Source organism: Coturnix japonica, chromosome 12, assembly GCF_001577835.2.
Source record: "Coturnix japonica isolate 7356 chromosome 12, Coturnix japonica 2.1, whole genome shotgun sequence".
Classification (NCBI taxonomy): Eukaryota; Metazoa; Chordata; class Aves; order Galliformes; family Phasianidae; genus Coturnix; species Coturnix japonica.
In genome coordinates, this window is record NC_029527.1 from 10,596,363 (window position 1) to 10,610,862 (window position 14,500).

At 38.6% G+C, this 14,500-nt stretch overlaps 1 protein-coding gene across 1 annotated transcript; it reads left to right on the forward strand.

The window, feature by feature from the left end:
- The first annotated feature begins 453 nt into the window (after nucleotides 1-453).
- Nucleotides 454-14,218, forward strand: C12H3orf14 (chromosome 12 C3orf14 homolog). The gene is made up of 5 exons (XM_015875157.2): nucleotides 454-578; nucleotides 1,661-1,740; nucleotides 2,429-2,552; nucleotides 7,240-7,314; nucleotides 10,009-14,218. Exons 2-5 carry the CDS (start codon nucleotides 1,688-1,690, stop codon nucleotides 10,159-10,161), a joined length of 405 nt encoding a protein of 134 aa, XP_015730643.1. The 5' UTR covers nucleotides 454-578; nucleotides 1,661-1,687; the 3' UTR covers nucleotides 10,162-14,218.
- The last annotated feature ends 282 nt before the right edge of the window (nucleotides 14,219-14,500 follow it).

Here is a 14,500-nt window from a genome sequence, read left to right on the forward strand (position 1 = left end):
GGTAAATATATTTCTCTATCTCTTTTAGTCTTGTTTTCCAATCGCAACCACAAAATGAAGGTTTTATGGACTATTTATCCCGAGTGCCACAATAAGGTGGGGCGAGTTCACAAGCACCTTATATTATTTCTACATAATTACGTGTTGTATAGTGAAGAAAAAATGACTTGTATTGAACAACTGCATGGTACTTTGATGTACCGTTTCCTGGCTCGTGTTTTCTGCAGGGGTAAAACACAAAAATCGGATTAATTATGCCTCTTTAAGAAACCTGAAGAGAAGAAATCGGCCCCAATAGTTCTTTAAACTTAGAGGCGCTGAAGCGCACCCTGAGGTGACTCCACTCCCACTGAGGGGTAACGGTCAGTGAGAGACGCCACTCTGCTCGTCCCCGGTTCTGATTGGCTCCTGCTTCCTCCCATCCTCCAATCACAGCTGAGGGGGCGGGCCTTAGCGAGTTGGCGGTTAGGCCCCGCCCTTCCGGCCGTCGCCATGGCAGCGGGCAGGGGGAAGGCCGCGGCGTCGCGGAGGCCGTGGTGAGAGGTGGCTTTGGTTTTGCTAAGCCGAAAAAGCTGAAGGTAAATTAGGTTTATTTAGGGAAAATACCCATGGAGGGGATGGGGGAGATCCCCAGGGGGGAGAGGAAAGAGCTGGAAGGGTGGGGAATGTGCTGGGTGAGGTGAGAACGCGTCAGTTTCTTGCCTAAGTCACATGTATCCTGCTGCAAAGTTACGTGTGAAACTCGGGTTTCATCGTGTTTTATTTCTCCTGCCTTAAGTGTGATGGTTTGTGGTGTTGAGGCCAGTTTCTGGGATGGTTCTGAGGTGCAAATGGTGAATTGACTGCAAAACAACTCCGTGCTTCTGAGTTGTGCTGGGGGACCCTGATCTCAGCACAGCTAAAAGACCCCAAAGCCATTAAGGTGTAAATGTAACCCCATGTTGAGTTATCTACTGAAGTGCCCCCAAATTGAAGCTGCTTCACTGACTAAATCATGTCTATATTCACCCTTATATCTGCAATAGTGTAGGGAACCTGCTTTAGCAATCAGTGGTCCTCCAAGGTCCCTTTTATGGTTAAGAGGCACCATGAGATGTAGTATAAGCTCTAATTGCAAGTGTAACTTTGTGTTGGTAGTACCATGAGGAAACCAGAAGTCACTGCTGTGAATGGTGGTACACAAACTATGTGAGCCCATCTTAGAATCCTTAGATCTGGGAAGGGATGTCTGAGGGCCTTTGTGTGTGTGGCTGTAAGCGGGTGAAGCTTGAGAAAACTTTGTTAAATCTGAAGGCCTGGAAGTCAGAATCACAGAGTTATCAAGGTTGGAAAAGACCTAGAAGATCATCTAGTCCAACCATTACCCAGTTAAATCAAAGTCAAGTTCTCATTTCCAAGTAGACTGTTAGAATTCAATACGTGGAATTCATTAAGGTTTTCCTAGTGTGTATTGTGGGCACTTGTGGTGTGTGTGTGTATTCAGACCATCATGTAACAATATCTTATGGTATTAAAATTTATGAGCAGGTTTGATTTACACAGCTGATAAATGATATAAATATAATGCATGCAACCATTAACTTGGAATGCTTTGCTACTGACAATCATTTTTGTATGTCTTTGGAAGACTGTAATTTCACTTGATTTTGCTTTAATGCAGTGACAAAACCTGGACAAACAACAGAAGATGTCGTCCTATTTGGCTCAGGAAGTTCATCTGGCTAAGAGACACGAGGAGATGTAAGTAACTTCTTCAGCAGCAAGGCCTCCCCCACAGCAGTTTGTGCTGTGGTCCAGGGGGGTCTCGCCTATCCATCCTTTGAACAGTTAATCAGACCTTTAGAGAGCACAGTATTTCATCGAGGGGCCTGTGATCCAGGAGGTGGCACTCTTCCTTCATGAACTGCTGAAATTAGTGTCATTGCTGGTGAGAGTATTTAGGCTGATGTGGTTTTTGACTTGTGATGATGGTACTGGTTTAAGATCTCCGTTGTTAACCTCCTGTCACATTGAACTCCTTGTTGGGAAAGGTGCCTCAGTTACTGAGCTGCATTATGGCTCAGGTTGTGAAGCAAATACAGTAATATTCAGGAAACTCTGCTTTTCTTATAACAGCTAGTTATAACAACTTGTCGGTGCGCAGGAGTAGTACTGATCAAGTCACCCCAGCCCACCCTGTCTTTCCTCTTCTGGGAGATTCAGTGCTTCTAAGCACCTTAGCATATGAGGACTGCTGATGCAATATTATAGCTTCGTTCAATCACAGCAGGTGGTGTCTGCCTGTACCTTTTCCCTCCCCCAGCACACCCACCCTACAGCCGGCTTAATTAGCCCCATGGTTTTGAGAAAACTGGGTAAGGTAAAAAGGTTATTTTCTAGCTCCTGAGCAAAATGTTCTACCCACTTAGCAAAATGTTTTCCTTTGTAGACTGTCTCAGAGATCAGCGCTGCTACAGCAGATGGAGACTTATCTAGGAGACAAAAAGACTAAAAAGACGTGGCAAACTCAAGCAGCTGATGCAGCTCGTAGAAGGAATGCAGCACTTTTAAATGTAAGTTTCTGCAACTACCAGGAACTGAGTTGAAATGTCATGATTATGTAGCTAAGATAATTTTTTCTTTTTTAATGTTACTATCATTAGAGTTCTCCTATACTCTCTTTTCTCTTCTGGAACTTGACCAAGAGTATCAAATGACAAGTCTTTATTATCAGATGGCACTAGTACCTATTTTACGTGCCCTTCTTATTTGAGCCTTGTGGTGGCAGCTGCTGTCTCTTTTTTTCCTGAAGTACTTGTAGAGATGCAACACGTGCTATTACACGTCTGCCTAAGACAGCCTCAGTCTAACGAGACTCCAAATAACTTCACACCTTGATTCAAGAGTTGGGTGTATGTTTGGGAATAGGGGCTGCCCAGGTTATGATGCTTTTAGGCCAGGGTAAGAACTGTTGTCCAGGTATGATTGTATGAAGTTATGAAAGAAGTCCTCTGTTATTTTTCTTTAAGGAGAGGTAGAATAACTTCAAGAATATTACTTGCAAGTACTGTAAAAGCAGTGCTTGGTATTTCTGGATATTCTCAGTGGAAGAAGTAACAGTGCTGTTAATGTTAATAGCTGTTCTATATATCTGTAGTCATGTTTAGGTACAGCTTATGTTTCCTAGGTTAATTAAGTTTGAGATAAGATCTGAGTTTGATGACTGGAACCAGGATGCTAGAATCAATTCTCCACCTTTAGCTTAGGCATCTGAATTTGAAAAGATGGCACTTGACCAATGGTGTGAGCATGCATTTAAAAAATGGTCATCTGTTTCTCACAGGCATTTTCTTCAACTCTTAGTTATTAAGATCCCATATTGTGTGTATTGTATCTTTTGAAATTATACATTTTACACAAGTTTTATTTGTACCATGAAATATGTTTTGTTTCTTCAGGCAGCACCTGATTGAGGTTTAAAAACATTCACATTTTAGATGGGTATGATTCTGAAGCAAGCTCTCTTTGAATTTAAATGGCAGCTCTATTTAGGGAGTGGTAGATATGGCAGAACAGTTAATGTGTGATGCCTTCTTAATTATTGTGTGATGAAGGAGGACTTTAACTGAGACTCCGGTCAGCTGCTGCATACTGGGCTGGGGCAATCAAACGCCTCTGCAGTGGGTATGGGCTGTGTAGGTGCTTCAGTGTGAGGTTGATAGAAAGGGATGAGTTGTTTGTTTCCTTGCGTCATAGTTCATAATAGATTTATATTTCATATTGATAGTTGTCTTTTATATGTATATACATATATATATACATATATATATACATATATATGTGTGTGTGTGTATACACACACACACACACACACACACACACATATATATATAACCTTTATTTTACCATGGCATTCTCAGCTAATGTACACAAGCAAGCATAAGAAATGCAGGATATATTTTCTGCATGTTGGAAACTTGCTGTATTGGAAATGTTAACAATAAGTTAGACACATACAGAGTGTAAATATTTTTGCAGCCATACAGATATTTGCTATCTTCTGTCACATCCTCAAAATTGTTCCTTTCAAGTGTCAAAAATGTTGGTGTTTGTATCAAAAAAAAAAAGCAAAAACATATGTATCTAAACAAATTCTGTGGCACGATAAAGTAGCATAAATCAGTTTAAATCTATTTATTTTATACTGATTTTAACAGACGTGCACTCCTGCAGATGCTTTCTGATAACAGAATAGAAAAGAACAAAAAAAAAATCTCTGTAGAATAATATATGAGACGCTTGAAAACAAGACTGATTAATGTGCCAGCTTCAGAATATTGTTCCTGATACCAGGCACTGTACATTTCACAGTTACCATGTGGAGAGTTGTTGATTTGGCCTACTAAAAAATACATGGACATGATGAAGTGTTATTTTTTTTATTTGCATTTCTGTTTTTCTGCATGTAAGCAAAATCAGTTGTTTTCAGTGTGTTCACAGGGAGAGACATCTTTCTTTCTCAATGCTGGTTGATATTTATGCACAGGAAAGCATTTCAAGATTAATTTATTTTCTAATCAGCAGGAAGCAGGGAACTAAAAATGTTTTTAATTGAAATTTTAGCATTATAAGCACTTGTTCAGCATTTTAACATAATTGTCAGAGTATTTTACTTAATGTCTTTAGAGGGATACTACAGATTAGAGAAATCTGTATCATCTGGTGCTTATATAATGTTTTCATAACAAAAGCAGAAATTAGACCAGTATTTACAATCTAATTTATGAGACTTGTTTGTCAGTAACATTTCTGGTTTATCAGTTCTGTTGTTATTTTGGTGCAACGTCTTAAATCATGAAAATAGGGAATATGCTCTTCAGTTTTTAGCACTGACTGTGTAAGTAATTTAGACTGAATTTGCTTTCCTGTACAGGCATGTAATTGCAGAATTACTGAAGTGGGATTCTGCCAGACTCTTATCAATAGAAGTGACAGTTGAATTTGGTCCCCTAAAAGCAATGCGTGTGTCATGCATTCCATTTTACCTCTGGGGAAGGGCCTTGAATTGTTTTTGTTCCAGTCCTTGTAGTTTCAGGGTAAAGTGCTGCAAGATGCTCTCTTTTTTTTTTATCCTTTTTTTTTTTTTTTCCCTATACTGTGACATATTAAATTTTTGGATATATTTTTTTTTTCCCAAAGAAGCTTAAACCAATGTATTTATTTTTATATTGATGATGGAGATTTCTCTTCCCTACAAAGTTTACCGGTTGCATAGACACAAAAGAAATGCCATCTAATCTTAGTTATTTTTCTAAAGCATACTACACCTTCCAGCAAAAATTTTGTTCACTGTCTGTCATTAAATCAGTATTCTGACAATAGACTGCACAACACAAACTCGAGTGAGCAACAAAAAGACACATCCAATATCTAGGCTATGCCAAAGTGACCTTCTCCACTGAACATATATGCACAACTGCTCTCTCTTTTTTTTGCCTGGAATACATAAATTTCCTATCACCATAAACATTCTGGTGCCCTTAACTGAGTAGATAAAGAAATGATTTTTTGATGCTCTTCCTCCTTGTGAAAATTCCTATTGGAAGGGGAGAAAATATGTGGGAGAATAAGAAACAAACTTTAGTGATTGCAACTTCTTCTCAATGTGGTGATATCTTCTCCAGACTTCATCAGAGCTATACTGAAATGAGCTTCATTCAGTGCGACTGATGATCTGTTCTAAGCACATGCAACAAATTGCATACTTAGTTTAGTGAATTTTTTATGTCTTCTATTGTTTTTGACATTGTGACTTCAGGTGGCTTCTGATTTTGCTCACACTCCCCCTGCATGTTTATTCTCTTTACTCTTTTCTCACCTGAGAAGAGGCAGCCACTTGCTGCTTCCCAAGATTTGGATAAATCCAGGACTTAAGTTTGTTCTTTCTTAGGTGTCCCTTAGCTTCTAAGAGAATGTACCCTCCCTTGTATTTAGGGGAAGTTTTACTTAGATTAGATTTCTAAGAATGTGCGAGAGTCATGGTGTAAAAGGAATTAATGAAATAGAATAAGGTTAACGCTGTGGAGTGAATGAACTGAGTGTGTTACTAAGTTGAACTCGAGCTAACAAGTTTCTGTTTTTATTAATCATACCAGCTGAATTTGAGCCATATTTCTCAAACTGAACTTAAGTTGAGCGCTGTTTATTGTTGATGTATTCAGATTGGCTATTATTCAACACGAGTAATCATGTTTGGTCTCTCTTGGGGATAGGCTTCTCCAGAATCTCACTCTTGTTTCAGCAGCAGTGATGGTGAATATTTGGGAAGTCCCTTTGGGGAATTTCCTCTCTCATTTAGTTTTTCTGTTGTACTCTTCACACCCGCTCTCTGCTCCCAACTCTGCCATCTGCTATACTTTCTTTCCCCCTCCACTCTGTTCAGCTTTGGCTTCTTCACACCCCACTCCCACGTCCCTTTCTGTCTCTCTTCATCTGCCCACCACTCAATCTCTTCAATGTTTGGGTATGGAACTAAGCCCACAAGAATGGGTCAGAACTTTAAAGGGGGAGAGGGGCCAATTTGGGGTGATGGGTTTTATTTGTTTGTCACTGCTGTTTCTGTTTTTAAAATGTATTTAGGCCTTTGTGAATCCACCACACATCCACTGGGCAAGCAGAAACCCAAATACTGTTTTTTGTAAGAAAGCTATGTGAGGTGCATTGTCATCCAAGTTTGTCTGGTGAACAGCTTGCTGCAGCTCTACATTTTTGTGCACATGTTATGCATGCATATTAGCAAGTCATCTTTGTCTTAAGAAGTAAAGATCTTGCACATAATTTGCCTAGTTACTTTACAGTTACAGTTACAGTAGCTAGAATGCATACTTCAGTTTTCATGCAGCACAGAACAAACCATTCTATTCTTCTCCATTGCTGTAAATTATAGAGAATGGAATTTAATTGTAATTTACCTTGGTGTTCAAAGAGAACAGTGGTCTTTTACAGCAACAGACCTATGCAGTAATAACATTTATTCCTCTATCAGAAAGTTACAGTAAACATTGAGGAACTGTAGGTTCCTAGTCTTACAAGTTAGATTTCAGAATGGTTACAGAGAAAGATTTGAACCTCCAGCGTTGTTATTTGAATGCTGTTTAGGCTTAATGAGTTCATTTAATTAGTCTAAATGTCTTTATGTGAGTATATTTTCCTTTTAATATTCCCACTGTGTTTTTAAAATGTGCTTTGCCTGTGTTCTAGGACATAGAAGCAGCAGAAAAAAAGCTGCAAGAAAGAATGTATTTACTTCCACATCCCGATACTGTTAAGCTAGAAGTAAGTCCTAGAACTCTGTCTTTTTGTTTGCTGTTTACCAAATATTTTGCTCCCCATCCCCCCAAAGCATGTTCTTAAAGTGAAAATAATTGATTTTAAAATCCAGTGACTGGTATAGCCAAAGGCCTGTGTGCTGTGCAGCAAGCTGAACCGAACTTCTAGGGCAAGGTCCCTAGATTCTGGAGCATTCTGGTGGAAATGTTTTGCAGCTTTCAGATCTTTACAAACTTGTATTTAAAAATGGAAACGGATGATATTCACAATATTCAGTTTTTATAATGACTACTGTGGCTGTTATGTCAGAGCTACTTTGTTTTACACGGTCATCCTGGTTTCAGTGTGCTGCAGATTGTCATCTATACATTACAGAGTCAACGGTTTATCAACTTGAACAGAGAAGATTTCACTTCTCACAGTTATTTTATCAGGTTGTACAGGATCTCAGGAAAAGTAGTGCTAAACCTGGGATTTTTCTTCTCACTCACAGTCCCTGAAGCATTATTTAAAGATGGCAATTTTGAGGAAGTTGCTACTCTGAGAACTAAATATTGTTCTGATAAAACACACCAATTTCAGTTCCCTAATCTCAAGACTGTTTTCTCAGTATTATGCTGTGATGAATGAATAAGGACAGGAGCGTTCTTAGGAACAGAAATAGGGACACAGCTTATTCCTGATACAAACTAAACATCTAACCAACGCAGACACTAAATCATATTTCTGCTTGTGTTTCTTGGACCAGTGATTTGTGGGTTCATTATTGTGCAGTGACTTATTTTCCACAGACATAGCATGTCCCACACTATTCTGTGCCTTGTCAAAGGAGAGAAAAGGTATGAACTGTAGTGTTTTCATCTGATGGCGAGGTGTATTGTATGTTGATTTCACACCTGCTGGGCAAGTGTTGTAATACTTAGGCTGCTTCTTAAATGAGAAGCATCATTTCTTGTTTTAGTTACTGTTCAAAGATTTTGTCTGTCTTTGTAGTTCATAGATGGCTGACTCCCATCACAGTTACGAGGTACTTGCTCACAGTGCCATTTCAGTGGTGTTTTAAGGGATTTTTAGGATAAATCAAACATTCTTCATAGATCCCTATATATCTTGAATGACGCTGAGAACACTGCCAAGGTGTTTGTTTGAGCCCATTCTGACAGTGCTCAGAAGTAAGAGTTTTAGACTCTTGGAAGACTTCAAGGCACCTCTAGTTTGTCCCGACTCTCTCTTTGGATCAGTTTTGGACTAGGCAGTTTGGCTTCTATCTTTGTCCTGAGGTGCTTAAGCTGCTTATGGGATGTAGACTGAAGTCCACGTGTACTGAAGGGTACAGAGCTGATAGCTGCAGAGATCTTTGTGCTCTTTAGCATAGTGGTTTAGTTGTAGAATTTTAGAGAGAACGATGTTACTATTTGAAGCAGAAGATCCTATTTCAGCCTTTTTTATACTTCTAAAGAAGAGCACTATAAATAGTAGAAAAAGAAAACTTTTTCATGGTACAAAATTCTGGTGTGTGCTCTGCTCCAAAACACTTCTGAGCATATTTCACTCAGCCATATATGTGTCTGTATTAATATACTTTGAAAGTTATGGCTGTAATGGATCCCCAGCTTGCTAAGTCAGAGTAGTTTTGTGTGACAGCACATATGCTTGTCAAAGAAGATTCTTTGAGTAAATCTGTTGAAGAAAATATTTTTGTAAATCTGCAAGAGCTGTAGTTATATCTGAGTTACATGTAAGGATCAGGATGATTAGCCAGGAATCTAATACTCTGTAGAGAGATGCAGAAGAGTACCACAAAGTGAACGTTATATATTTAAACAAGTAGAGGGGGGGAAAAAAGTACGTTTGGTACAATACATGTTTTCTGCTCCAAAATTACTTCTCACTGAATGAACATAGCTGTCTAAAAATACGTCCACTTACCTTGGAGAATTGGGTGTGTGAGTTTCATCTGGCTCTAGATCACATTATCTTGTGGAGAAAAAAGGATGGGCATCACTAAGAATTTCATCTTCAAAGTTCTAGAAGAAGCAAAGTTCTCCTGAGAGTATTAACACCAAAAATGATGAATAATATGCCTATTCTATGAGTAGAATGGAACTTTCTTACTGAGTAATGATCAGAGTTAGATAATCCAGTGTTCTTTTCTGTCCACAACACAACTAGATGGCCTTTTTCTTTCATGATGCAAATACTGAAGCCAATCACTGTGTCACTGATTTGTCACATCTGAAATTTTACTCAAATATTCTGAACTGCATTGCTGCAAACTTTTCTAAGGAAAGCAATTTCCATAGCACTTTTTGTTTATAGCATTAAACAGATATTTTTATTATTATTTAGAATTTAAATGCTATTAATTCATGCATTTAAATACAGAAGATGCTTTAAAGAAGCTAGGATCACAGAAAATATTTTATTGAAGGGATGTTGAGGGTCTGAATTAATCTGTAGCTTACCACAAGAGGGCAGGTTCAGTCACTTCACTGCTCATGCTACAAGATGCAGTCCTTCCAGCCTGGTGTTTTGTGTCCTATGAGAGACTGATAACTTTGTATGCAACTGCATTGTTCTTTTCTGAATTGCTTCCCTCGTAGGCTTTGAAAATTCATTGCGTATCTGTATTGTTTGTAAACATGCTGATTCAGTTTTTGAAATAAAGCTGATGATTATTTATTTTTATGTCTTTCTCAGACTCTCTATTGGGCCTCAGTAAAAGAATCTCTTCCTAATTGGGAAGAGTTTCTTTTAGGAAGAGCAGAATATCCCATTGGTTTTAAGAAACAGAAAACTACAAAACAGAACATAAGCAACCCAGAAGAAGATTCACAAAAACAAATACTCTGATTTTTTTTGTTTTGTAACTCTGGTTTGAGCAGAAAATATCATCCAGGTTATAGAATGTAATATTATTATATTAAATGATAATGTAAATCGTTTGAAATGAAAATGAACTGTATTGGATAATTTGTTTCCATTGTCTCAGTGTGTAAACCTTCAGTTTGAATGGTGGCATCTGCTTTTGGAGAGCTTAGGCGACAATTCCTTGCAATGAGAGAAGCAGTGCTGCTTAGAAGGAGGCTTTTTGGATCAAAAGTCAACTCACTCACCAAGGTGATTACTACTTTAGTATAACAAGAGTCTTAGGTTATTTGCAATCCTCTGCTTTTCTGTGCAAGTGTGATAACTAAAGATAGATTCATACATAATCTTTCTGCACTGTATTCATTTGTGTTGCATGCATCTCTGTGGATGAAGGAGAAGGGAAGAATTTGCCATTAGTGGGAAAGGCAGGCTCTTTGCATCAGTCTTAGTTCAGCAGCATTATCTGTGTAAAAACCATCATGATAGCAGATGTAGGGAGAACACCTTGAATTTGCACAGCTTGCTTTCCTTGATTTTTCTTTTTATTTACTTATTTATTTTGCATTGCCGCTTTGTTGCTTCTACACTTCTCTCCTTTAACTGCTGCTGCTTTTCCCAGCTTCATCTTATCTAACATGTGAGTAAAGACCAGAAAATACAAACAAAACCATAGGAACTTCCTGCTACTCTTAGGCTTAATGCTATCTTCCTTATGGTGGCATCCTATAAATGAGGTCTTTAACTTTATCATGAGGAGTTTGATAAGAACAAGCAGGAAGGACACCTGCAGCAGCTGTCATACAACCAAGAACATAGAAGCTGCAGAGATTATACATTTTGTCTCAGCCACTGAACTATTCTTCCACATCTTCTTACAGAGTTCATTGGAAAAGCCTTCTGGATTTCTAACTTCACATGCTATGTGAAGGATGCTTTTAAAGAAAGGAAGGGAGAACCTGGGCTGGAGTCAATATATTGTTAAAATCTAATCTTACATGCTACAACGTTCTTCAGCTCCTGATCTGGAACAGGAATAAAAAAAGGTTGATTTCTACCAGTGCCTGAGGGTTTGGAAAAATTGTAATTACTGATTTTTGCTGATCTATTAATGAACTGATCTATGCATCTCCACATTACTTAGAGTTACAAATTATTTTCATGCTAGACGAGGGAAGTACTACTTATTGAAACCCAGATAGCCTCTAGTTATATTATTGATAAATATCTGCATTGGCTCAGACCCGTGGACTGAAGAACACGTGTTCTTTTCATTAAACTTAGCTCAGATGTTCACAGGTTGATTCGCTGTTCGTGGTTCAGTCTGAACGAGAGAATGGAGTAATAGCTGGGAACTGTAGGAAGCCTGGGTGAACTTGAAGGACCAACATCCGTGAGTGCTCCTTCCTGAAATTAGGCACTTGGTTTTGTCTGGATTTAAATTAGCCTAAGTATCATTTAAACCCCCCCAAAAAAAAATAAAATAAAAATTCAAACTTCACTTTTAAAAATGTATATTTCCAATGGGAATGCCAGGAGTTCATTGCAAACTTTTTTCTTTTAAAGTGTCCATTAAACTGATAAGTTTTTACAGAAACTGCCATCTTAGAAATATCCTGTTGAGTGGGTGTTGGTGTTTGTAACAATAACGTTGTTTTCATAATATGTGATGGCAGATTAGCACGCTTCTCCGCAGTGTTGTTAACAGTTGTAATTAAGGAATAAACAGTAAAGGGTGTCAGTCCGATGACAATTTCATCTATAGTGTCACAATACAAAATGTCACAAAATATTAGAACTGTTATATAACTACAAAAATATCAAATTAGGCTTTCATCTTACTAGCAGAGAGCTTAAAAAAACCTGGCAGAGAGACCATTGCAATTTTATACCTACTCAGTGTTCTGTCACAAAGACAACTTGGTAATATTTTCTTCTGTGCGATCGCAACGTGGTTCTCAGTCTGATTTAGTGGGGATGTGTCCGGATCTTAGAATCATTGAGCTCCGATTTAAAAAAGCAAATAATTGGAATCAGTTGAACACACAAGAAGGGAAAAGCTATTACATGCAGTGCCTCTCTCCCAGAGAAAGGGGTGGGTGAGCTGTTGCTAACAAAGACTAGGACTCATCCTGGTCTTTGCATCCAAAGGGAAATCACTTAAACTAAAATCTGGGCCCCTAAGTACTTTATACGTGTGAATAATCTGGGTCTTTATCTCTTTGGACTCCGCCTAAACACTGGGACACAATGCAGATGCTCACCATTTCCTTGCTGCTTTTGATTTCTCATGGAAGGAAAGCTGGGTGTGCTGTGAGGGCAGAGCAGCTGGAGAGAAAAGGGTTCTGTGCCGCTGCTTAACTGCTGTAAAAATAAAGACAAAAACAATTCCCTTGGTAACAAATATAGTCTGAACTGTCATGTATTATTAGATAGTTCATTAGATACTTAGATTCTGTCTTTCTTATATTTTTACCCCTCTTTTATCGGGCTACGAGGTGAAGATTAAAATTTGTGTTATTTTCAGAGAAGGAAATTACATTTGTTTCTGTGCTGTAGCTTCAGGAGCAACGGGACAGCTAGCGGATGGAATGGTATATAGGAACAGGTCCAGAAAATTGATTAAAATAAAAACAGAGAGGAAACTTGAATGTGTACAGGCATCTTCTGTGGCAGACAGGAGCCTTTTTGTTGGCCTATGGTCTGAAAGGCAAAAATGCAGTTGCATATGAGTGAAACAGCAAAGCAGAAGGTGCAAGGAGGCACATAGCAGGGCTGCTAGGGTAGAAGCCAAGTGTGTTCTGATATGTCACAGTGCAAGCAAGCAGTGGCAGAGCACGATTTTATGTTCTCTCTTGTTATACCTGGCACCCTTTCTATATGGCTGAGCTAGATTGCCACCTGCCTTTGTGTAGATCCATGTTTGAGAAAGCACCTCTATAATTGCTTAAGTGTATTTAAATAAAACCCAAAGCAAACTATAAACTGATTTATACTGCCGTGATTTAATACTGGCATTAAATGAGGTCTTGAATGAGTATTCTTCTCTGTCTCAAGGCTGATGCTTCAGGAAGATGAATTCAGTGTAGTCATCCCACTGTTTCATCCCAGGCTTGTTACCTGTTCTAGGGTAAATGGCTTTTTTTACTCTGAAAATAACCTGTTTCTCTGCATTCTTGACTTGGTGCTTGCCCCTTTGTGCTAAAGCATATGTATGTATAAGCTGCAGTGATCCTGCTTCTTGCTTCTGCTTTCCTGGTGGGAACACAAGGGAGAGAAAAGCAGTAGAGAAAATAAATGGTTTTGCCTGTTTTTAAGTTGATGATCAAGAATCTTATAAGAAGAAATAATTAATCAGCCTTTTGGGGTTTGTGCCTGGATGAGTAAGTGCAGGACTAGCTTAGGAGCACAGCCTGCTCACCCATCTTGTCACCTCTACCCTCACATTCCCAAGGATTTTATTGTCTCATCCCTTCTGGCAGTGGGGGCAGTAGCAGAAGGTACATTAGTTTACCTTGGGATAGGAAGTTTCTTACTCCACAGAGTCCTTCTCAAGCTTATTGGTTTCATTTGAGGGTATATATGAGATAACAGAAGGGCTTGGAGACATGATACTTGACGCTGTGCTGTCCTCTCAAGTTACGTTTCTTTGGGGTCATGTTTTCATAGAAGTTGGGAGCTGGGCTCTAAGCAGAGCTTATAGTTCCTCCTCTCTATTTCATTCACATTGTGCAGTCAGGGTTATAGGTGCTCATTTTTAGCTTGCTGATAGGGAAAAATAAGGGGGAAAAAATGGAATGTAGTTTTAGAGGGTTACGTCTGAAAGAAAACATTACTTACTCCATAATGCTAAGTTTCATAATATTTTAATAGTTGTGTTCAGATACAACTTGACCTTAAATATCACCCCACATGCAAGCTGTTTTAACATATTTGTAATGCTCAGATCGTCATTACTGTAATATTCTGTTTGCTGGAGGATTGTAATCCATTGATACAATATGATACAGTTGAAATAAAGCTTTTCTCTTGTATTCACAGACTGGTGGACTTTGGTGTTGTATTGCATGGACAAACTGTGTCAGTCGGTGCCCGCTGTAGTGATATGTCTGCAGGTGATGGATGCTTTGCTTAGGTGTGCTGCTTATTTGCCTTAGTATCCCTTTAGGGCCCATCAGAAATGTTGATCTGCTGAATGAAGGTTGGAATCTCAGAAGTTTAGTGATGAAAAATCAAAATGTAATAATATCCAGGGTAGATTATTCACTCTCCCTATTGTTTCATAGAAAAGCGTGCGCTTAATTACTTCAAATATGTGATTATT